The following is a 25395-nucleotide window of genomic DNA, read 5'->3' on the forward strand; positions in this document are numbered from 1 at the left end:
CAGCTCTGGTAGAACAGAGGGACCCTGTCCCCCCACCCAGACTTTCAGTGCTTTCCCATTGCAACGAAGTTTGCCCTGCAAGCCTGTGGCTCTATTACTCTCCATGCAAGAACCATTCACCGCACACCTAGCTCCAATAACAATAACAGCCACAACTGTCACCGCATAGCAAACACGGCAGCCAAGGGAAATGATGAACGCTGAGGGATAAAAATGATTAAAAACAATTTAAATTAAAAACTCAAGTTTAAAATTAGATTGTACAAGTTTTCTTAAAAATTAACATAAAGATATAATGATGAACATCTTATATATTCTACTTTACTTTCTAATATGGGAGTGAGAAATATCAACAGGCTTGTTAACTGATTTCTCTATAAAAGCGCAGACTAGGAAAGTTAATGAATAGAGAATATGCGATAAGAGAATAATTTCTGCAAGAAGAAAGAATCTATGCAAAGAATGGAGAACAGAATACAAAATGAAACAAAATGGGAACAGAACATGCTGCTGCAGTCTCAAGGCTTTGAGGAATAAGTTTCTTATCCAAAGATATATTTAGTAAAAATTAATATCAGACCATTAATAAAACCACATTTGGGAATGCTTTAATGAAGTTCCTATACTGTGGGTAAGAAGCCAAATCATTTTATTCTAAATCTGATTTTTTTTTTTTACTAAATATACACCTTCTAAAATTATACCTACCTCTCGCAGAATTCTTAAGACCATTCATTCGAAGTTGTATCAAAAAAGAATATAATTTTATTAGAAACTATTATATTTTTGTGAATAAATTGTGATTTAATTAAACTCAGTCTTTCTAACTATGGATTTATATCCCAATATAATCAAATTCATCTCACCAGAAGCCATTAGAATTAAATCAACCAAAATAAGAACATATAGAATAAGTATAGTATGAGCAAATTTAAATTCAATAGGACCTATAAGGAATTTTTTTTACTAGAAATAGATTTAAAATACAAAGAGGCATATCTAACTGAAATTGCTAAGCACGGGCACCACAAGAAAGTTTCTAGTTTTTCAAAACTGTGGCAAATCACAATTACAAGTACCCTAGGTGGAGGGATGGATACTGGTCACGCTGCACAAATTCAAGCATGAGATCCTAAGATGTGCTTATAACTAAATACAGCATCAAATTATGTAACAAGTCTAGAGGACATCTCCTTTGATGGAAGTGTAAAAGCTTAAACACTCCCATCATTCTATACATAATTCCCACAGAATTTTCAGGATCAAAACCCATTTCTCCACATAGAAAATGGCTAATAATGGCAGGGCACTGTGAACATAAATTCTTCCTATTACCTCAGAAGCAAATTGGAATTCTAGTCATGACTCTTTATACCACTTTAGTTTTCCAAACCAATATTCAACATCAGGAACTGGGGAAAACAGCAATAATAACATGACTTAAATTTTTCTCTGATGTGCAGAAGATCACAGATTGGGATTTCTGCAACATACAAATCCTAATTCCATTTCCTCTTCATTTTCTTGTAGGACATCAGGTCTTGTTTTCAGTTTTATGAAGTTACAGAAGTGTGATTCCTTTAAATAGTATTAGTGAAATCAGATTTTCAAACAGAAAATGAATGCTGCCACTCTTCTACTGGGTTGAAAAAGCAGAAGGGTAAGGCAAGAATAGGCAAGACTGAAACAGAGAATCATGGTCAATTATTAAGTCTCGCATAAGACAAACATGTTTCCTGTTTAGGCTTCTCCTGATTGTAAAAACAGGTGGAATCTATAAGAGCTAAGTTAAATTCCTTAATTCAGAATTACAGTGCATTCTTATATCAACTGGTCACCTAGTATCTTCTGTATGTATTTTGTTCTATTTCAAACTGCAATTTATTCAGAATGAGTGCCTTTATGCTACAGAAGCTGCACGTGATTTTGGTAAGCCACAAACCACATTCAGAATTCTGTGCAAGAGATTCAGATTACCCAGGATACCTTATGAGCTGAAAAATATCAAAGTTATAATTATAAAGAATTATTTCTAAAGTAGCTATTTTAATTGAGGATCTTTAAAACACTTTGGAGTACAAATTTCAAGATCCTCCAATGCTGTAAAATCATTATACCACACAAACTAAAATATCTGAGACCTATACAAGTTTAAAATTGTTTCAACTAAAGATTTATGATTTGCATTTTCATCAAGACCAAACGTATTGTTTAAAAATCACACGCCATACCTATATGTGAGTCTTGATTGATTTGCAAGATACCAAGAATCTAAAGGCCAAATGCTAGTCTTCCTAAATCACAATTTGTAACACTATAAACAGTACCATTGGCTTGTATTCTTCCTACATCTCCACTTGCTGCCCACTAGCTTCAGCACAAGACCCCGTTGCATTAAGCTAAAGATTTATCATGTCATTCCTGGCTAACTTTGTGTTACTATCAGTTTATAATTCAGGATACTCATATTGATTTAGAATTCCACAGTTCAGATGTAATAGGAAACTCTTGCATAATGTAAGCCATGATAATTAACTCCAAACTGGTGTAGTAAAGGGGGAAGGACAAAGTTGTATACTGTAGAACCACAATTTATGGAACCATGGATTATCATCTAGTTTCAACCTTTTAAAAAACAAAATTCTATCCATTTTCACAACTCCTGTAGGTACTAACATAACTTCTTGGTTCTCTTCCTAGACCTACAATCTTAAAAAAACAGATAATACAAATCGCTGTTAACATCCAACTACATAACTGCACAGTGAACCAGAGCTAAAGATTAGCTATTACCAGAGAAATACACAGGTATGGACACAAATGAAGCACAGTTTATACAGTTCCCCAACCAGTCTCAGATGACAGTTTGGGTTCTGAGGAGGAGGAATAATAAAAATAATAATAATAATTATTATTATTATTATTATTAAGCAACTACTCAGATGAGAGTTCTTTTGATTATACTAGTGTAATGAACATTTTAAACCAGGAGGTTCTGATTATTATTCACTGCATTCTTTACACCCACTGATCACAGAAAGAAAGCAGCATCCATTCCATATGTATGTCTCTTCACAACAGTGCTTTCTTTTTATAACTAGGGTATTTTCCCTGAAGAATGCTCAGCTGGGAAGCTGTCTCAAAAGGGTAATTGACCAATTAACTGTACAGAACAGAAACATTGGAGACTTTCGTGGCATTTTAAACCACTCATATTTTAAAAAGACATACACTTTCTCGCATAGTCAGTAGGTTATACGCCCCAAAACTTGGGCCGCAATGATTTGTTAACTTTGCAGGTACCGCCATATATTCTGCTACCCAGATTAACATACTTCTCCCTCTGGGAACTGCTTCCCGTGTCTTTGTATTGAATTCTGGGAATACTCTCAAGCGGCACGCATTTCATTTTTACGAGTATCACCAGTGGTTCATCTACCTTACAGAGAGCGTCAGTCACTACGGTGCCCCCAAGAATGGTAAGAAAGTCCTCCATAGGATCTACAAGTGCTGCTGCTGCTACTTCTTCTCCCAGGCCCTCCCTATTACTCAGCGCCTTCCACTCACGGGTGCAATCGGGAAGGGAAAGCAAGGCCTTAGGATGGAAGCGAGGGAACCCGCCTAGCAAAAAGCCCGTCGACTTCTTGAACAGCCGCTCAGGCCAGCGAGAGGCGACAACCGAGGGTCGGCATTCGCCGCCACGCACACAGATCCTCCGCGCTCCCGGCCGTGCTATCCCCCAGCGGCGTGGCGTCACTGCCACGCCTCGCCGAGAGCAGCCACTGACACACACAAGGTTCAAGTCCTTTACACAGCGCGGCGGGCCAGTGGCCCCTAACATCACCCGTGTGCGGCCGGCCTCACTCACCATTGCTATACGGCTGCTGCTGCGGCGGCGGCGGTGGTGGCTGCCCAGCTCTATTCGGGCTACTATACGCGGGCCTTCCCGGCTGGGCCATAGCGGCAGCGAGAGGATTTCTATGCAGGCGTCTGTGATTCTTGCCCCAGCGCCAAGCCCAGAAGGGGAGGCCCGGCTCTCCACACCGGAAGAAAGTAAGCGAGGCCGCGCAGGCGCACTCGGTACACGTGGCACTTCCGGAATGGAGACACCCGTATCCATAGGTGGGGCTTAGGGTTGAAAAACGGTGGCCTTGGAGGCGCGGTAGAGCTTTAAAGGGGTACTATCCTGGGGACGTCGTCATTGGCTGAGTTTATTTTAAAATCGTTGAACTGACAGAATTCAGTTCTATCTAGGCTCACCCGGATCAGAGCCTAATTTTAGAGAAAAACCGATCCATAGCTGCTCGGAAGTATTAATGTGTAAATAGTGTGTCTTCTAGCATATGGAGAGTGACTTTTCTTCAATCCTGAAGTCAGCTAACCCGGAGTTTGTGGCACCTTTGAGATTTAGTATGGTGTAAAGTTTGGTGACTGCAGTCAAATGCATAAAGTGTTACGATATATGTACGATATAGGCAGGCACACACAGTTCATCTGCTGCAAATGTGTAAAAGGAAAAGATTTCATTAAGGACAGTTATCTAAAGTAAAACCACACTCCTGACTCCTGGTGGTTTCATAGGCAGGTCGGTGTAGGGTTTTTTGGCAACAGTACAAAAGCAGTTTGCCCTTGCATCATCTAGGATGATTTTTCAGCTTTCCAGTGTAGTTTATGCTGCGACCATGGCATTTCTTAGACTTCTTCCACCTCAGCAGAGCTGATGTGGTTTAGTTTTTTGACATCAGCAGTGGCATCTGCAGAAGCTTGTACTGTGTTGCAGTACAAGTTCCACCTCTTACGTACATACAAAAGGGAAGGGCTTGTTTCGCAACACCACAACCCTGCTTTCAACTTTCTTCCCCTCCCTTGCCCCACAGAACCCTCTACATTTCAGTCAATGTCAGCTAGGTGACAACTTCTAAGGCATGTATTTGAAAAGATAAAAGAATGGTCCTTTTTTCTGGAAAGAAATTCAAAAATTCCAGAAAAGTTTGATACTTTTAATCCAAACAGCATGATTTTAAAAAAATGATGGCTTAATGGTTCTACTGGGGAAAAAAATTAATGGGGAAAATCAAAGCGACCTTTTTGGCACTGTGTACTTTGCAAAAATTCATCTCCTAGATCTTCTTCTTCTTCTTCTTCTTCTTCTTCTTCTTCTTCTTCTTCTTCTTCCTCTTCCTCTTCCTCTTCCTCTTCTTCTTCTTCCTAGCATTTTCCCATTGTCGCACGGTCTGCTTTTCAGATCCTGAAATGCCACTTCGCCCGATCGTCTGCATCCTCAGGGCGCAGACCCTCAATTTGCATGTCTTTATTGATGGTCTCTTGCCATCTCTGTTTTGGTTGCCCATGTGGCCGCCAGCCATCGATTTTAAGATGGTAAACTATGATTTACTGAAATGATTCTCCTTGAATACTGTGTTTCAGAGCCCAGTTGTTGCATTAAATTGCACCCAGATAATATGATGCTTTTACCGAAAAAAAACCACTTAATAATTATCTTCACATTCTGGCCACAATCCAGTTAGATTACCTTAAACCTACTGAAGTTGGTTAAGATTTAAAGGGATTGGTATGTCAAATGAGTATTCTAAACAAGACAGACAATTCCTTTTGTAATGACCAACAAAGAACTCTCTGGATTGCAGCGGGATAGAAATGTGGTTAATAAATAAATACACGGATGGAGCATCCTGTGGCCAAACAACAGTATGTATGAGGTTTGTGTTTTGGGAACAGGAGTGAGATATGTCTACTGCAGCACAATGTCCATCATATCTAAATTTGCTTATCCTGAGAACAGGGTGGGGAGCACAACTAGAAAATATGAGCCAGTTTGGTCTAGTGGTTAAGGCACCAGGCTAGAGACCAGAAGACTATGGACTTTCAAGCTGGCTTGGTGACTTTGGGCTAGTCCCTCTCTCTCAGCCTAACTCAACTCACAGGGCTGCTGTTGTGGGGAAAATAGGAGGAGGAAGGAGTATTAGGTATGTTCCCTGCCTTGAGTTATTTATAAAAATATTAAAGTTGGATAAAAAAAATCTAAAAAAAACCCCACATGACCACACCATCCCTAGAAACACCATTAGACTCCCATCAAATGTGCCAGTACATGAAAAGATTCACTGATAGTGCCACATCCTCACCATATGCTCATCGAAGACACCAATGGCTGCTGTTTTCAACAGAGCATCAAGAAGAAAGACACCAAATTTTTAACTTCAGCAGGAAGAAAGTGTAAATATAGCCCCATTAGCTTTTTAGGTACTGGGAGAAGAAGCCATTCTTGCTAGAGACAAGACCTCTACTACAATACCATCTCATGGGACCCAGGAGGTGAAGCATGCCTTCTCTTTCACACATCTGCCTTGTGGAACAACATACCTCTCACAATTCAGATGGTCCCAACCTGCTCACCTTCAGGAAATCCATAAAAAACTGGTTCTTCCCCCAGGCACTGGGTCATGATGTTACATGAGCCTGTGTGCTATGGGAGTTATTTGCCACCAGCACTGTGTCTTACTGACTTAAATTGTACTGTGATTTTTTTTAACCATCTGAAAACCATCCAGAGTTGCTTATTGAGTGGGCCCTCATAAAAATTGAAGAAATAAATACAAAATCAGGCCTATACTTCAAATAGTATAGAGAAGTTCCTTATTCATCCTACCATAGTCAACCAATTGTTCTGAAGCAATCTAAGTAACCAACGTGACAATCCTGACCATGCTGCTTGTCAGGCCAGACCTTCTGGGTAATACTGGCAAGTCAAATACTTAGACTTATCATCTTCTCTCTCCCAATTCTCTGCCTGCCTGCTTTACATGCTGGCAACAATGCCCATTCTACAATCCTCCTTTTACGGGCCAGATAAACTGAATGAACAGAGGGAGAATCATTGTTCCTGAGTTCATCAAATAGCTCTTTCATCTGCCCTCGCTTATCCTCACGTGTCCTATTCTGAAGCCAGGATTTACTATGGTGGAAGAAAGAATTCCATCCTATCTACCACTCCCTAGTAGCAAAAAGCTTGTAGGGGTTGGGATAGAGACACCCATCTGCAGTCGGTAGATATAACAACCTGACAGGAGTCTAGGAGCATCCCAGTGATTGTTCCTAATTAACACTGTTGATGGGTCTCCTACTGACCCACACAGAGAGTGTTGAATGAATTCTATACCTTTGGAAGGTGCATGATACAAGGTGAGAGATGTATAACTGCCTACCATCTGAGTTATGGTCTCTGTTGTGTTAATGAATGGTGTGGAATAGAGAGCCAGTTTGGTTAGTGATTAAGGCACCAGGACAGAAACCGGGAGACCCTGATTCTAGTCCTGCCTTAGGCACAAAGCCAGCTGGGTGACTTTGGGCCAGTCACTCTCTCTCAGCCCCAGGAAGGAGGCAAGGGCAAACCACTTCCAAAAAAACAAAAAAAAAAACTTGGCAAGAAAACTTCAGGGACTAGTCCAGATAATTGCCAGGAGTCAAATACTGACTCGAAGGCAAAAAAAAAAAAAATGGTGTGGAGTGCTCTGTTACCTATGTTTTGTTGTGGTGACATGGATGTGGCAACAATGGTTTGTGGCTTTTTGTCCATCTTTTCTATTCCAGACTCCATCTGGAGCTGTTGTTGACTGAAGTGTAAGTGGATAGAAGATAAGATAGAGCATCATTTTGCTTCTTTGGGATACTGATGTTCTCCCCAAGACTATGCCCCATTTCAGCTGTTCTAAGATATTTTCACATATATTTTCAGTGGAAATACAGTTTAATGGTGACAGCTTAGTGTAACTGTCATCAAATTCTTTAATCTCTCAGCCAGCAGAACTCAAGCTCAGGATTTTATCTTATAACTTCAATCATACAGGACAGTAAACTTTACTAAATTTAACAGATACATGTGTGTGTGTGTATACCTCTCTCTCTATAGGGTTATATAACATAAACAACTGTAAGCTCACAATACTAAGAAATACATCCAAGAACTCTAGATCTTGATGAGCCTGGCGCTCAAAAATTAATTAGAATCAAGGCATTGGATTCACATATTGTACTAATCCATGGTCTCTTAAATCTTGCTGTATATTAAAATATACTGTATATATATATACCTGCCTGACTCGCATAATAAATTAAACCATAAGCCACAGTTTGCAAACCACAGTGGTTCAATCCACACCATTCTAAGAAAGACCAAATGAAGCAAAGGTTGAATGCAATGTGTTAATCACAGGTCAATATTTCAGCTTACTAATCAAAGTCACTGAAGAGGAGTATTTCCCTCCTTGATGAATTTACCATGGAAAGAAAGGAAGAAATAATAGAAAAAGAGTTATCAACTTACAAGTGAAAGGTGATGCTAAGTAGATGTGCTTACATTTTAATAAATGAAAGAGTATTTGTGCAACAAAAGCTTTGATGAGAAACACCCTCAAACTCTGAGCCCTTGTGATTTTTCTCATACTGTAGCTAATTAGAGAACTGTTTAGAGAAATTATTCTGAAAGCAGAATCACAAGGTAAGAAACTGGCACAAGCTGCAAGCAATGTCAGCAACTTTTGAAAATTTGTCAGCTTTCCTTCCCTCCACGATTTGGAATTGCTATATATAAATCATTAGCCAATAACTAAGCAGCTTGGGTCTATACTGCTCCTTTGGGGGTTTAACACATCTTTTAACGTATCCTCAGCTAATCAAATACTTTTCCATTTAAAAAGTAAATGATTTTGGGGGAAATCATCTGCTTTTCAGATAAATGCAAGCACTGCAGAACTAGTTGTAGGTCCTGGACAAACTTCATCTGATTTTCCTGCTGCTGATACTCCATAAAATGTAGACATTGTAACTGCTATTCATCCTTTTATACAGTAAGAGTAGACTTGTTTTCACTAGTAACTGTTTCTGATGTGCCAATGAAGGCTACTTTTGCAGCTCTGCAAAAACTTATAATACACCAATATTGACAGTGATTATCAATTTTCCCTTGCTATTGCAAACACAATTGCAAAGCTGGGTTTTAAATGACATAATGTTCCTGAAGGACACATGGAATTTACAATATTATTTTTCTGGATCAGTCTATAGAACTGTCCTTTACTGCAGAAAACTTGAGCTTCCATATTACATGTATCAGAGTCACAATGTCATAGTTATAGTCAACATTTTCAGAATAATTGATGCTGTTGAAGGTGCTTGCCATATGATTAAAGTTATACTAATAACATTAGGAGAGCTTTTTTTTGTGGTGGAACCCCATTAATGGAATTCTCTCCCCAGAAAGACTTGACTGGCATCCACATTTTGGCATCAGGTGTAGACCCTTCTATTTTCCTAGGCTTTTTAATTGGTTCTTAATTATATTTTAATTCATATTGTTTTAGAGTATGAATGACCACATTGCTGCTGCCTAATTTTTATGGTGTTTACCTTTTGCATTTTATTTATTACATATGTTTTTATTCAGAATGTATTTTAGTATACTTTACTGTAACCTACTCAGAGAGCTTCAGCTACTGGGCAGTTTAAAAATTACAATAAATAAATAAAGCTCCAGGAGCTATTTGGGGAGAATTTATTAAATGTTTTTATATTTTTCAATATGTTGAATCCAAATGTGTCTGTACCTAAGCAATATATATTTTATATTGCTTTAATATTCAGGTGGCTGTAAAGGTGGTTGAACAACATACATCTGCTCTTGTAAATGTATTATTTAATAGGCTTTGAGGACTAGTCAATATTAGATCTAACAGATTTACTAAAGTGGTTTTTTAAAGCAAACTAAGGCTGCAATTCATAAAAACATTGTCTTAGGAATAAGTCCTACTGAATATAGTAATACTTAATTTTGTGAAAATATATATAGGATTCCTAGTTGAAAAAAAGCAGAGTGGTGACCAATTGAAATGTATTTGGGATAACAATATTACAACTCTACCAAATATATTATGAAATTAGTTGTATAAATTGCAGTAGGGTTTTGGATTAAATGTTCTGGAAGGTCCATTCCCAATCCTTTGATTCTATGATTCTGTAATAGAGTGTGAAATTACACATTTTATGAGGTATAAACTAGCGTTCTGTGACAGTGATGCTAAGGAAACAGAAATTGAAAACTTCAATTAATTAGAAAAATCATCTCATCTAAATTTGTATTTACACATGTGTTGTTTCAAGCTCAGAAAACCAGTGCAAGGTTTAAAACTGCATAAATAAGTTACATCTTAAATTTACACTTTATGATTTCCAATGTTATATAAATTGGGCTTTTATATACTGAAATATTGCATTTTTAAACAGGTCACAGTGCCCTTTACTTTGCCTCTATATAACTTCCATAGGAATGTTTAACATTGCAAAAAGAAATGCTGATAGATGGAAATTGTTCTTGCACCATAATTCTTTTTTAAAACTATTAAAATTATTATTTTAAAAGCATTTGGTAAATTTACTTGAAATCTAATGTATTTCCTTCTAGATTTTTGAACTTCTGTTTGGGATTAAGTGTTCAACACACTCTCTCCCTCTCTCTATATATATGTACACACAGTATATATCTCTACCCACCTCACAAAAAGTGACTATGGGTGGCATACAACAATTAATTAAAACAATAAATATATAAAAACAATTATTATTAAAAATTTAAAAAACAAGAGAAAATAAATGTCAGCCACAGTAATGGAGCTACCTCAAGATCTCACCGGTCCCCTGGGACCCTCAGCCCTGATGACATAACCAGGTTTTGAGGGACTTCCGGAACATTAATAGGGATGGAGCTAACTTTGCTTGGTGGGGGGGATGTTCCATACGGTAGGTGCCATAGCAGAGAAGGCCCACCTTCTGGGACACATTGGTTGAACAGTGTCCCTGCTAAGCAAATCTGTACTGGTGATGGAGCTGACTTCAATTACCTTAGATGTTTTACAGTCAGAGCTGAAGTTCTACAAGACAGGTTTTTATTCAGCAGGCAATGAAATTAATGGTGACATAAGATTCCACATAAGATGCTCCTGTGAGCATGACAAGAAACAATGGGTGGAGGCTTTGCAGAGGGAGATGCAAACTTGAAATAAGGAAGAATTTCCTGACTGAGAGAGCTATTAAGAAGTGGAATAGCCAACCTCCTTGAGTTGTGGGGGCTCCATCACTGCAGGTTTTCAAATAAAGCTTGGAGAGCCTGGGATGGTCAGAGGATTCCTGCTCTGGGCAGAGGGTTAGATTAGAAGACTTCAAGTCCCTTCTAAACTTGTGATTCTATTAAGTCTATAAAATGGAGACACAAAAACATTTAGTGAGTCGGTGTGGTTTAGTGGTTAAGATGTTGAACTCAGAGCAGGGAGACCTGGGTTCTAATGCACCCTCCGCCATAGAAGGTCACAGGCAACTATGGACCAGGCGTCCTCTCTCAGCCCAACCTACTTCAAAGGGTGCCTGTTATCAGAAAAAAACAGGTGGGAGTGCAATGCATGCCACTTTGAACTTCTGAGTGAAAGGCAGGATATAAATTTAATAAATAAGCTTTTAAGGTCCCACAATACATAGCTATTTTTGCTGCAACCGATTTACTCTTCCCCATACAGGCATTAAGATGTTTCCATTTAAAGCGTTTATTAATCAATTGTCATATACCTCTTTCCCATTTCATTTTTGTTTCTTAGAAAACAGTAAGGGCAGAAAAAGATAGATAAATGTTCATAGGTAGCGTCGCCTGGAAGTAGCTTCGCTGCTTTACTAGGTTACCTACAGAACTGTATCTATTTCGTTCCTCAGATCTACTTATCTAGTGCTCTCGAAGGTCTAAAGCGCTGACCCCGTGTTCAATAGATTGAATTTCCAGACGTCCTTTCTGAAACTTTGGAACATGTGCAGGCGGCGGGCGGGTTAGGTTTCGAGAGTAATTTGTGCGTCCAGCCCTTTCCATTTCAGCCGTGAGGGGCAAACCCTGGAGGTCGACCCACTGGACTCCCCCGCGGGGTGGGGGGAAGGATTCAACTCCGCTGCGTGCGCTGGATTGCAGGCGTGAGCCGGATGGCCGGTCGGCCAACACGGCCCGGAAGGAAGGAGCCGCGTAGGGGCGGAGCGGAGGAGAGGCAGAGAGAACAGAGGAGAGGGGAGGCCTTCAGGCTGCTGTGTCGGGAGCTGTGGATGAGGGGGTGCGAATCTCAGGCTCTGCTCAGCGGGTGAGTGGCGCTGGCTCGGCTCGGCTCGGCTAGGAAGCGATTGGCAATGGGCTGGGGGGCCCTTCTAGATTTGCTTCTCTTCTCTTGATCCCTCTGAACCTACTCTCGATCTCTCTCTGTATTATCCATTCCGCCCCCCGCCCCCTCCCCAGCATCTGTTTCGCTTGCACGCATTCCTCGTCTTTCTAGCTTTCGTCTTGGCCGCTACCTTGACTTGTATCTCGTTTCCTTCGATTGGTTGCCCCCTCGCCAAAAACAATGCGTTCTTTTTCTTTCACGTCCCCTGAATTTTCCCCCGTTGTCAGTTTATCTCCATAACTCTCCCCACCACCATTACAGTAGCACTTTATTTTGTGCTGTGCAAGACAGTGTGTGTGTGTATGTGTGTGTGTAAAAGTGGAATACCTATGTAGCCCCATGAATATTCAGTTTGTCTTTAGGTAAATAGGTAATAGGTTTGTCCATAGGTAAACGAGCACCCTATTATAGGAAGGAAGCTAGAGATTAAGTGAGTTGCCCGGTTGTCACAGGGTGAGTCAATACAAAGAGATCAAAGGTGAAACTAGGTTGGGGATTTGACCTCTGTGATGGCACATATCCATCTCTCATTATGAGTCACTATTATGGTACAGATTGTGTGCTAAATGCTTGTCAGTTTCTGTCTGTTCTGGTTCATCTTACAAACAGCCAGGCGAGGTAGGCAGCTGTAAAGTCCATTTAGAGATGAAAAACTTCGAAGTGATTTGCTCAGAGCCCTCATGGAACACTCACATTTGAAGGTGGTGAAAGACAACCTACCAAAATGGGCCAATGTGTGTGCACATCCTCATTGAAAGCATACTTTAAAATGCCTGTCAGCAATTTCTTCTGGCTGACAATTATTCAGCAATAAGCTTAATACTCATGAGCTTCCACTGCTATGAAGCAAACAACAGATACCCTTGAGAGGAACACGAGTTGTTTGAAAACTAGAATTGCTTCTTGGCTCAAGGAAAGCTAGTACAAAGGAACTGTGTTTTAAGCAGTTTTGGGGTAGCGCTTAGATGAGCAAGTATATCATCTTTTGCATTTTCTTGCCCCAGACCCTAGGTTGCCAGTTCCCCCTCAAACCAATTCTGGAGACTCCCCCCACCCCCAGAAAATATGTGATGTGACACATTTGTGTGTGTGTATACACACATACATACACACAGAGACATACATGCGCTGGTTGAAAGCCACATTCTAAATGGGTAGCTCCAGAACAAAAGAAAAAAGTAATTATAATACTGGCTACTGATTAAAATTAATTGGCTGGAAAAATCTGCATCCCTATCTGCATTTACACACACATACCCACACAAGTCATTCTGTACATACAAACTCCCACCCACCTCTTCACACAGAAAAAAAGAGGCTGCATTGAGTTCGGTTACTCCCAGGTATGTATATTTTATTTATTTATTCAAATTTTGCTACCACCCATCTCCCCCAAAAGGGGGACTCTGGGCGGTTTACAATAAAATCAATAAAATCAGGACTATAACAATAACAATTAACATCTATAAAAACAATTACAGATATAAAATGCAATAAATAAGTATAAAATCTAAGAGGTATATGGTATATGCTGCTGCTATGCTAGAAATTGATGTGTTTAGCCCTATTTACTTGGATGGGGATAAATAGAGAATAAATCCTTGGGGTATTGATTTGGTTTTTACTTCTCTTTGCAAACAACAAGTTGATAGAGGCCTCAGTCCTGGGCTGTCAACACCACTGACCTAGGTAACCTTCATATACTAGGAACCATTGAATTCAATGGCTTTTATTTCCAGGTGAATAAGCTTAGGACTATTTAACCTTGTACAGGCAACAGGCTAGCCCCACCCTTCTCACATTCCTCTTCAAGCATGGAGGATCCTGATTTTCCAGAGTCATTTGTAGGAACAGTCTTCGTGGAAAGAAGAGGTTGTCCCTGTCAAACATCTTCTATTTCAGGACTAGCATATCCTGCCTCCCTTACAATTACTGTGTACTTCTCAAAGCATTTCCTTTTACATTCTCAGGAATGTGAGATGACAAGCAATTATTTGGGAAAACTAGCCTTCCTTTATACTTCTAGTAAGCATTTGCTTCTAGTAAGCATGCTTATCACTAGGCTGCTCAGCTCAAAAATCTTTTATATTTTATTAAAAAACAAACCTATTGAATTGTTAACACATATGACTAAAATGTTTTTCCAACACCAGCTGTTAGACTCAGGATAGACACTTCACGAAACAAGGCTTCTGTTACTCATTTCAAAGTAGGTATGGATATCCAAGATTGCCTAATACAAATTTGTTCCTCCAGACCATGTTTCAACTCTCTGGTGTCTGTAATCAAATTTTAGTTGACCATCCCTTTGTAGGTCTATCAGCAATGAATGGGTGCTGATGATATATCAGTAGATTGAGTACTGAGCCTGGTAGTAAGTTCAGATAAAGATATTTAGAAGAATTATGAGCTTATGCATATAGCATAAAAAATGAAAAATATGTACTGTAAGGCCTTTCAGTACAGGGGAAAGCCAGAAGGGTGATTTTAAAAACATGTCCACTAATTTCATCATATTGTATACATAATACTTTAGGGCTGGATATTTTTCATCTTGCATATTTTTTAGGCAAGGAGACAATCCTTTTGTCATTGTCACAGAAATGAAGAAATATATAAAAAAAAGTATTGATTTTATACATTTTGTATTCTGTCAGTTACCAAAATCCATAGTTAAGTACCATTGGATTTGACCCCTGGTGACTGCATGACAAATTCTTGCAACCTAAATTTGTTCCAGTGATATTCCAGATATTCCATTGCCATTCCAAAGGCAGATTTGTAATCTCTTTAATGCTGTCCATCCATTTTATCTGGGTTATCTTCTCCTTCCTCTACTTCCCTCAGTCTTGCCAGACATAGTTGTCTTTTCTAGTCCATTATCTGCTTGCATCATATGCTCAGAACATGTGAGTTTCTGCTTGCTGATCATCATCTTAGGGGAATAATCCATCTTTATTTGGTTTAGGATTGGTTGATTAGTTCTTCTTGCAGGCCACAGCACTCTTTGTATCCATCTCCAGATCATAACTCAGAGGCATCTGTCTTCTTTCTGTCTTTCTCAGTGTCAAACTTTCACAGCCGTACATTACCGCTGAAAGACCATTGCTTTAACTATTCTGATACGATAATACTTACATGGACTCTGAAATTCAGAATATGGAAATGTTGTATCTGTTTAAATATGTCGATTCTGTTTTAGAGGTTTTGTAAATGATATAGATTATGCAAGACATTATCATGTAAAAGTTTCATTTGGCTATATTGCACTGTAGGTTGGGTGTGAAAGTTTCATTTAGATCTCAAGGATTTAATGAGGTATGAACAGCAAATTGTTACCAATTGTATCTTCTGCACAAGATTCCCCTGGATGAAACTCAAGTAAGTTAGTTCCAAAAGTTTAAATTTACCTTAGTTAAATAAAAACAATATTGCTATTACTATATTAAATTATTTTTAGTGTCCTCAGCATCACTACTTCACAAAACAAATGCATCTTTTCTCCCAGAAGGCTTCTGATTTCAACTGTAAAAATGTTACACAGTAATCATAATTTCTCAACTGTTATGATGCAAATTGTTCTGAAGTCAATAGGGTAGGTGCATGAAGGTGAACCAAATAGACCATGCCAAAAAAAAAGTTTCAGTTTTGGAAGTAGAGTAATACAACTTGAATGAATGATTAAAAGTAGGCATGCGGTTGTGTTAAAAGGTCAGGGCGAAGATGATCCTCCTGAAATGACTAACCAAGACAATCAAGCAGTTGCAATATTGCTTCCAAGGTGTCCTTAACCCTCTGATTGCTCCAACTGTTAATGAATCCAAGCAGGGCTTGGATTACAACATAAATGCCTTAAAATATCTGGTCTGTTTCACCTAAATTGATGGCCCTGGCAAATATCCAAAAGGGACTGTAGAAAGCAAACTGATACCACTGAACTCATTGGGATCTCACAGCCTATTGTTTTTGATGGGCTGAAATGAAATGCATGCTCTTTATTGGATGGTGTGAATCTTGTCCTCCACTAGGTTTTCTATAGATATAGCCAATATGTTTGTTCTGTGCCTGAAGCAAAACAAAGTTTGTAACCTGTAAAACCTTCCACATACTTCTACCTACAGAATTGGTGTATAATCAGTGTAGCTGTTTGGTTTCTCCTATTACTGTATAGAATGTTTTCTAGTTAAACAAACATCTGTATAGTGAGTGGGTGGAAGGGACCACGTGCACATAACCAGAATTTCAAGGTAAGATTTTTGTAACCACTGTCACCCCACCACCTAGAATTCTCAGAACAGATTATATATCAACTCACATTTTTAAAATCAATACATTAATTCAAGAGGAAGTATAATCAATTCACTTAACAGCTTTTTAGTGAAGTTAATTAAATCAAAGTAGTTTGTACATTGCTGAAGAAAGCTATCTTCACGATTTGAAGTCCTTAGTTGATAGAAATCTATGAGATGACAAGTTATTCCTGTGTTGTTACAATATTAAGAAGGAATGCTAATTTGCAAATAGTGAAAGAGGTAAGAACACAGATACACAAGGTCATAAAAATGCATCCTCTACATTTTCATCCTGAATTTAAATGAAGTAAATTTGTATCCAAGGCTTGAAACTTTAAATTTGTAAATTAAACTTAAATTACTGACCACACCAACCCCCCAAGACCATTAAATGGCATAATGCAGCATGCTGTACTTTTCCCCCTTTTGATCATAGAAACTTATACTTTCCAGGACTTTTCATGATTGAAATATCTCCATGTAGCAACAGACTTCTAATTATAAAACCTTGAAGAAGTTTATCATTATTATTTGTATTGATACACAGAGGCATAAAATATTCAAGGAGTTTTGTGAAGGTTTTAATTGAAGTTGTAATTTAGCTGTTACTTTTTCCTGAGCTAAATTTGCCCTGCATTTTTCAAGGTCCTGTTCAGTAATTTATTTTATTTGCCTACATTGTCTTATTATGTTATACTTTTGTACCTGCAATACATTATAGCTGGATGCTTATTTAGAAGACGGTTTGGTTTGCTTCCTTGTCGGGTTGTAAGATTTCATTCAGCAGGAATGCTGCTGCAGAATAGTCTTTCTTACTTTACTATACCCAAATTAGAACAATTTATTACTATTTTTATAGTTTCTATACCTTCTATACTTTAGGAGATGCTACCTGCTATAAAAAGTACATACTGTATGCAAAACATTGTAAAATCCTTTATCAATGCATTGTTAGGATCTGGTCTGAATTGCAATAGCATCATTCTTAGCATTTTGTTTTATGTATTTCTGTTAACAGACACAAGTTTATGAAATGCAAATGTATTGCATTTTGATGCAAGATGAATTAGGATCAGTTTAGCAAGGTTTTCCAACTGAGTTCCACTAAAGTGTATTTGAATCCCATTGGTAATAGCATGGATGCTACCTGGAAGAAAGCTCTGCAGCTACAGGAAGTGTGGGGTGTATTCTAGCAAACTAGGATTCTATGGAAGATGTAAAGAGATTTTCCAAGTGTTCTATCAAAGGGGCTTCCTGAATTAACATACAGAATTATTACTATGGCTTTGGTTTCATAAAACACCCATGTTCACCTTAACCAATAATTTTCTGGGTTAGCATAGCAAATTGAACCGTAAATTAGGCATACAGACTGGCTTGGTGCAATATGCAACACTTGGCTAAATAAGATTGACTTGTATCTTTTGAGCATAGCCCATATTCATGCCTATGGTCCAGAAGGAATGCTGAAGTTCCCTTTGTTTATAATGTTCTCCCTGAGTAGAGGTTCTTTTCAAGATGAGCTCCTCTGAATCAGCTGATAATCTTAAATCTGATGAGGAGACAACAGAGAAGAATAACTACACTGGAAGTGATGTGAATGGAATAAATAAGTATTTCAGTAAATAATGTTAGTCATGAAATTTAGTTAGGAATGAGCCATGGGATTGCTTAGTTTTGGCTTAGTGTGTTGTATGAACCCAGTCATTGGTTTAGTTTGTTTAGTTAATTCAACAAACTAGTTTAAAAATCAGGGTTTAGTGATCATGTGAACTGTCTGTCGATACACTTGAAAATCATGCTGCTTGTATGTTTTTGTCTTCAATTCTTTTGAAGCAAAAACTTGGAAATTCTGTTCAACAGGAGTTGATCTGGTAGAAGACAGCCTATAAAGTAATTTGCATGACATATTGCTGGTTGTGTTCTAGTTGTACGATACTGTAGAATCAGAGGTGTAGACTTTTAGAGTTATAAGAATTACCATTTGAATATTCGTCTGCTTAGAGGGAAACGTCGTACAACCATTTGGAATACGTACGAGTCTCATAGTGGCTCATTTTCTCAGGAGAAATCAGCAATCAGAATCAGATACTGCTTTGCTAAAAAGATGAAAAAAATATTTTTCTGCTTTACTGGTGAACAGAATTTATTGAAGAAATACAGTTCTCTTACTTGTAATGAAAATACAGACAGTTCTTGGAAGTATTGAGATTAAGTAAAGTCTAAACTGACTGAAGCTGATATGACTTTTGCAGTCACATAGTAGACTTTCAACTTTCATCTGCTAGGCTGTTTCTAGGTGATTGTTGGCTGTATGAAATGACAGTATGCCCAAGGTCAGTGGCTAAAGTACAGATTGTATATTAACTCTTCCAATAGTTTAGTAAGCCACTAAGCCATGGTTTGTTTTAAAAATGGTTTGTTGAAGAAGCAGCAAGGGCTGGGATAACAGAATACACTAAACCAAAACTGATCAAACAATATTATCGCTTAGCACAAACAGCCAGTATGTCAATAAACGAAACTGGTATTTTTATTGAGTCTTTTTTCACTATTAAATATGCACATTTTGGAGTTTTCTGGAATTCTTAATCAGGTCAAGAAGCATAAAAACTAGCCTGATAAAAAGTAGCAAATGATAAAATAGTAGATGTTACCTTCCTTTATAATGGTACATATTAACTCCATGTCTGTGCATCAGTTCCAAGATGCAGAATGAAACCTAATTTATTAATTTCAATTATTTGCTACGTTTCTCCAGGACTTTTCTCCAGGAGCTTGAGGTGGCGTCCATAACATCCTCTCCCAGGTTCCCCCCATCCCCACAACCACAAACCTGTGAGATAAGTTAGGATAAGAGAGAGTGATTGTCTTAAAGTGATCCTGGGATCTTCCATGGCTGAGAGAAGACTTAAACCTGAGTTTCCCCCATCCTAACACTACACCACAGTCCTTGTATTTTCGAAGCGTATGATCATGCTCCTTCATTAACCCAGAGATGCTTGGATAATCAAAAGATTAATTTAATTAATCTTCTGATTTTTATTTCAGTTTATTTATCACAGCATATGTTGGGTAACAGTGGGTCTTTTTGCACTATTGTATTTTTCTCCCATTTCTTTTGGTTAGGCTTGATCAGCCCAAATAGTTTTTAAATACAGACCCTTTAATCTTGCTTGTCTGTAGTATTACAGTAGTTGCCAGTTACAAAATGACACTTGCATTTCAATCCAGCTTTGTAAATAAGCCTACAAAACTTACTAGCCTGTTCTGGGTTAACAGAAAAGAGGCAGGGAGGTTTCTCTTTCCTTCAACAGTTTTCAGAATTTCAGTGCTAAGCTGAGAGGAAGGGAGCCTGGGTTCTGGAGTGGCTACAGCAGGGATAGAACTCAGTTTTGCTGTTCTGTCAACAGCAAAACTTGCCTGAGTATAGGCAAAACTTGCCTGAGTCTTTACTTGCCTGAGTATAGTTCTTGCCGGTAGCTCCCAGATGAATGTTTAAACCTAAACTGCCCTAAAGGGTCTCCATATATTTACAACATTTCAAACTTCTTAATGTATATTTCTCCCATTTAACACATTTGTTCTTAGAAAAGTCCCTTTGTTCATTTCACTTGCCACAACGGGGACTGGCAACCTTTTACAGTTGAGAGATTGTCGTTGTCGTCGTCGTCATCATCATCCTCATCATCATTTTTCTTACAGTTTCCAGTGAAAGTCAAAATGGATGGGATGGTGACAAATGACATCACCAGAGCAGTGAAATTGTCAGTATTCCCCCTCCCCCTTTTCTTTCATTGGAGACTGGAATTAAATCATATTTTATAGAGGTTGGTGGGGAGGGGGCTATGCCTTCTTATGGCTTAATACATCTATTTATTTCATTCCCCACTGAAAATAAGTGGGAAATCATTTTGTCATTAATTTTGGGCTTTTTGCTGCTAGATGATTTGGGGAGAGGGCCCTGGGGCCAGAAGAGGAATGAGAACAACCACATGCCACCTTGCCTGTCCCTGTTCTACAATATGTTTACATTAGCATGGTTTTTCCAATATAGTTTTAAAGAAAGAAGATGACTTTGGGGCTTGCTTAACCTAAAAAGTTCTCTTCAACTTAATATGACTAGGCTTTAAGAAGTTATTTTCACTTCTGAAACCTGAGTAGTTATTTTGCTTCATGCCCTCTGCACTGATTTGTGTGTCACTTGAGAAGATAGATTTCCTAAGCCTCCTGTAAGCTTTTTCTGGATGGTATTTTGTTCAAGCAATAAATAAGTCAGATGACGTGTATGTACTGCTGTGTTTGCTTGTTCTTGACCTTTGGTTTTCAGACGTGTAAGTGACAGTTCTTACACATGGTGTTGTGTAACCAAGAGTTCATGTGATAGTTGTATTCTTTCATTTTGTTCCCTCATCAGATGTCTTCAATCAGTTCTCGTAATTCAGCTTTGCATTTTACACCATAATCCTATGCAAGCTTACATAGAAGTAAGTCCTATTAAAGTCAGTGGGGAACTTCTAAGAAAATATAGGATCATACCGTAAGCTTATTGTACCAAGAGAAGACAGTACAATTTCTAATATTCATTATGTGTTTGCTTATTGAACTTTATATGACAGATCTCCCACTTAAAGCTAAGGAGAGGTTTTGATGTACTCTTTAATTGTTTACTGGTTATTCTGCAGTATGAGGAATCTCAAACTATAGTCATTAGTCAGATAATCTGTAATGCTTTATTCATAGGGAGACAGACACAGAAACATTCTAAAGAACACTTATTTTAAAATTGTTGATGCTTCCAAATTACTGATATTTAAGAAAGAGGTTGGATTGAAATATATTTGTGGCAGATAATGCATGTGTCTGTTTTTTGTTCTAATGCTGACGGAGTATTTTCACCCTAAAATATTGCCAAAGGACCATCAGTAGGAAACAGAGGTGCTTCCTATCAGCCTGAAGTTCAAGCAACACATTACAGTAGGCACAGAACAATGGCTATAGTTCATACATGTTCTATTTTTTTTGTGATCATTTGTATATGATCTGCCAGATATATTTTCTTACAACACATTCCACATTTTTGTAAACCATCTGGAGTCTTGGGAACTGGGCGATATAGAAATATATGTAAATAAATACACTTCTCATTCTGTATCATTGGATGCTACTTGTAGGAGTGAGGAGCTATCATTTCTGCTCTAGTAAAAGCTGTGCAGTCATTGGTGAGCCTTGAAGGCTTGTAAAAGGTAAAGCAGAAAGTGAGAAGCAAGTATATTTGATGTAAGGTTTCAGGTTTTACAAGGTATTATAACAAAGATGAGGCTATTTGAAGTCTTCTTTGGAGTGTGGAATGATGCCTTCAACTCTGAAATCATAAGAAGGGCTTTGCTGGTTAAGTCAACGTGCTCATCTAATCCAACATTAGATGCCAAAAGTCAACCAGGAATATTCTAAAAATTCACAAATGTGGCCAGGGCAGCAATAGCTCTCCTCCAGTATTGTTGCCCAATAGCTGTATTTAGGCGTGCTGCCTATCATCAAAACCTTTAGCTTTAAATTTGGCTAAAGGAGGCAGTGAATCCATTTTAACTATACATTATGTAAGATATACTTTTATCAGTCCTGAACTCTCAACATATTTAGTTTCAATAGTTGACTCTGAGTTCTAATGTTGAAAGAGAAGGAAAAAACTTGTTTCCATCCATATTTTCCATACCATGCACAATTTTATACTCTTCTGTCATGCATCCCCTTATCTGTCTTTGTTTCAGGTAAAGAAGCCCCAGCTGCTGTTACTTTTCTCTATGGGAATTGCCTCAACCATTTTAAAACACTGGCATTTCCTTGACCTTCTCTGAAGCAGTTCATCTGAAGTTGGACCAGAAACTATTCTGTCATTGAGGAGACTAGAAAAAAATGATCAGGGGTCATCTACAGAACATTTGTCAAGCTCAATTCTGTACTTTTGAAGTGGGAGCTCTGTCCTATAAAGTTTAATTACAGAATTGAACTTGACAAATGTTCTGTAGATGACCCCTGATCAGTTACATTACAGAACATTTTAACTAGAAGGGAGCAGATTTTATCTTAATTGGTGGCAGGTATAACAACATTGGATTTAGCTCTGAGGAGCCTTCAGATCCAAATCTTTGAATCACTCACAAGCTTCCACAGATATGACAATGATGATAATAACTAAGTTTTTTTTCCCCAGCAGGTCGCTTTGACTATGACACTGTTAGTTGGCATTCACAAAACGAATAGCCTTTAAAACTGGGCGCACACATTCTGATTTTCTCCTCTTTGTATTGTTTATGGATCTTGTGCTGTTGTATGTATGTGTCTTGGCAGTATTCTGCAGCTGATGCTAGAGTGTTCCAGGAAGAAAGGAGAACTGTTCTGCTTCTGTGCTTGAGCTCCATAACTCTTCCAATACGTTAAATGAAGTTTGTCCAATCTAAACACATAAAGGAAAATGGCAATGGTCATTGGCCAGTAAATAAGAATCATTATGTACTGTAGCAGATAACTATTCTCCTAAATAAGATGTACAGTCCTAATTGCTTAAAAGACACACGTCCCTTACTTTAGACCAGTCTTTCTCAACTTTTTCACCCTGGAGGAACCCTTGCAATATTTTTCAGGCCTTGGGGAACCCCTGCACATTCAGGCTCAAATATAGGCCAGAAGTTACAAAATTATTATATTCATTTCTTGTGTAGGCCTGTATATATGCATTAACAGTATTCTTAAACTAAAAATAAAGAATGAAACTTACCTCTTTAATGTGAAGTTGTCCAAATTTGAAATATTTTTTTAAATATATCGAGATCTCCCAAGGAACCCCTAGTGACCTCTCATCGAACTCTAGGGTGACACGGAACCCTGGCTGAGAAACCCTGCTTTAGACTGTGTAATATGACAGGTTTAAAATGTTAAGGTGCTAGTACTATAACAAATTTTCAACAAATGTACTTTCAGCTGAATTGAAACTTTCACTTAAAACCTTCAAATGTACCTAGTGGATTTGTGGCCCACTGCTTCAAAATTATTTTTTAAATTGTGTTTTTTGGATTAAAAACAAAATGTTGTCCCTCACTTAAGCTTTCCATGTGTTACTTTTCTGAGATCCTTCAGAAAGGTTCAGTACTATAATTTAGGATTTGTAGTCAGATAATCTTATTTGTCAGCCACCTCCTGAGCAGTTGGAAAAAAATCACATTTTGAAATGCAGATACCTCAGTCCAAATCATGACTTGATGATGCTGTTGTGGGTAAGCTTATTCATTTTGCGTGAGTTTATGGTTCCGATACACTGTTCTGTGCATCTGAGTCGGTTACGTATCCCTCCCTCTACTTCACCCAACCCCACTTACTGGAAATGTAGGCAGTGAGTCTCCCGCTGGAGGAAGCTGTTGGGGAAATGCCATCAGGCATTCCGAAGGAGGATACAGATTAAGCTGTATCCTCCTTTGGAATGTGGCCTCCACTTTCTTTTAGCATAAAAATACTTTCCTCTCCAGCACAGTACTTAAGATTTTAATCAGGTCACATTTTACTAGTTTCACAACAGAACAGCTGAAGTGATGCCTTTGTAGATACATCTTCCCCTTTTTTCCTTTTCCCACGTGCTGTTTCAATAGATTTTAAATGCCCTGCAATACCTGTGCTTGCTCTTCTTTTCTTTCAGATCCACTAAGATTTTGAGATGTCCTTTATATTTGACTGGATTTACAGTGGCTTCAGTAGTGTGCTGCAGTTTTTAGGTAAGGCATCAACAGTTCCATGCCGATGTTCTAATTTACATTCATGGAGGGTTCTCTTTTTAAAGAGTTCTGTTTAAAAAAACCTTCATTTAGGTTGATGCAGATTGATTGATAATTCTTATTTATTGATTTAGACATGCTAAAGGATATTCGTATAAAATACTTCCAATTCTTTTCTCTGTCTCAACATCCTAAAGAATTATCTTTATTTACAGTAAATGATATTAAAATCCATGAAAAAGCAAAGCTAATAGTTTGAGCTATAAAAAAAATGTCACTTTTAATCTATGTTTGGTAATTCAGTTTTTGGGTCTATCACAAAGATAGAGAATGTGGCCTTCACTTTCTTTTAGTGTACAAATACTTCCTTCTCCACAGAGAGTCCTGATCCCTTCCATTACTAATCTTGATCTGTACCTGCCAACAGGCCATCATGTTAGCCCCCATTGCTGGTTTAATTTTTCTTTACATTTTGCTGTGGCATGCAAGCTACCGTTTCCAAAGTTCCTTTTCCCTTTTATCCCTGTACTCAGCTAGCTAGGTTAATAAATAAGCCTGCTCCTGGCATTTGCAATAAAAAGTGAGTCACGAACATGCAGAATTGTCGTAATATCAAGAGGAATATTATTTCCCACCTTTACTCTGCGAGGAACAAGGTGCTGGTAAACTGATTAAGGCAGGAATTCTCAACTGGTGAGTTGTGACCCTTCAAGTGGTCATGTGCAAATTAGAGGGGGTTGGCCGTTTTTTTAAAAAAAAGATCAGGTTTGCAGAGACAAAGCTTGAATGCTGCCAAAACTCACCCTGGTCTTTGGTCCCTGCTTGCCTTTGCAAGCCTGCAAAGTTTGAGAAGCCATGTCAGACACAGGTAAATAAAGCAATATCTCAACCTTAACCCCAATGAAATAATTTTATTTATGAGGCAGGGGTGCATCAATTCATTTATCGTTTTAGGCCTTATGGCTGTAATAATTGATCTGATTTGGTTGACAGTAGACCCCCTGGATTAAAGGGTGGGGTGAAGTGGAGAGACAAAATATATCTGGTGGATAATGCAAGAGGAAGTTGCTTGGCAGC

The 25395-nt window shown here is 38.3% G+C and overlaps 2 protein-coding genes and 1 long non-coding RNA gene across 5 annotated transcripts in view; 1 reads left to right on the plus strand and 2 right to left on the minus strand.

Annotated features, from left to right (window-relative positions):
* SEC24A (SEC24 homolog A, COPII coat complex component) overlaps positions 1–4050 on the minus strand; it is a 46406-nt gene extending 42356 nt beyond the window's left edge. For both annotated transcript variants that reach the window (XM_063292299.1, XM_063292298.1), the window contains exon 1: positions 3869–4050. In XM_063292299.1, coding sequence (XP_063148369.1) covers positions 3869–3959 — 91 coding nt within the window. In that variant the 5' untranslated portion in view covers positions 3960–4050. The remainder of the gene's footprint in view (positions 1–3868) is intronic.
* An 8032-nt stretch (positions 4051–12082) lies between these two features.
* SAR1B (secretion associated Ras related GTPase 1B) overlaps positions 12083–25395 on the plus strand; it is a 28830-nt gene continuing 15517 nt past the window's right edge. The window contains exons 1-2 of the mRNA XM_063292303.1: positions 12083–12182; positions 24243–24318. Of these exons, the coding sequence (XP_063148373.1) occupies positions 24261–24318 (58 nt within the window). The 5' untranslated portion in view covers positions 12083–12182; positions 24243–24260. The remainder of the gene's footprint in view (positions 12183–24242; positions 24319–25395) is intronic.
* Positions 22765–24917, minus strand: LOC134489555 (uncharacterized). Of its 2 annotated transcripts, none has more exons than XR_010067142.1 (3): positions 24736–24907; positions 23929–23964; positions 22765–23009 (listed from the first exon to the last, which is right to left on the minus strand). It is a non-coding gene; the product is annotated as an uncharacterized LOC134489555 (long non-coding RNA). The 2 variants fall into 2 exon arrangements; XR_010067141.1 differs by lacking the exon at positions 22765–23009 and adding an exon at positions 23443–23461 and having other exon boundaries at positions 24736–24917.

This window comes from Candoia aspera, chromosome 2, assembly GCF_035149785.1.
Source record: "Candoia aspera isolate rCanAsp1 chromosome 2, rCanAsp1.hap2, whole genome shotgun sequence".
NCBI classification, from domain to species: domain Eukaryota; kingdom Metazoa; phylum Chordata; class Lepidosauria; order Squamata; family Boidae; genus Candoia; species Candoia aspera.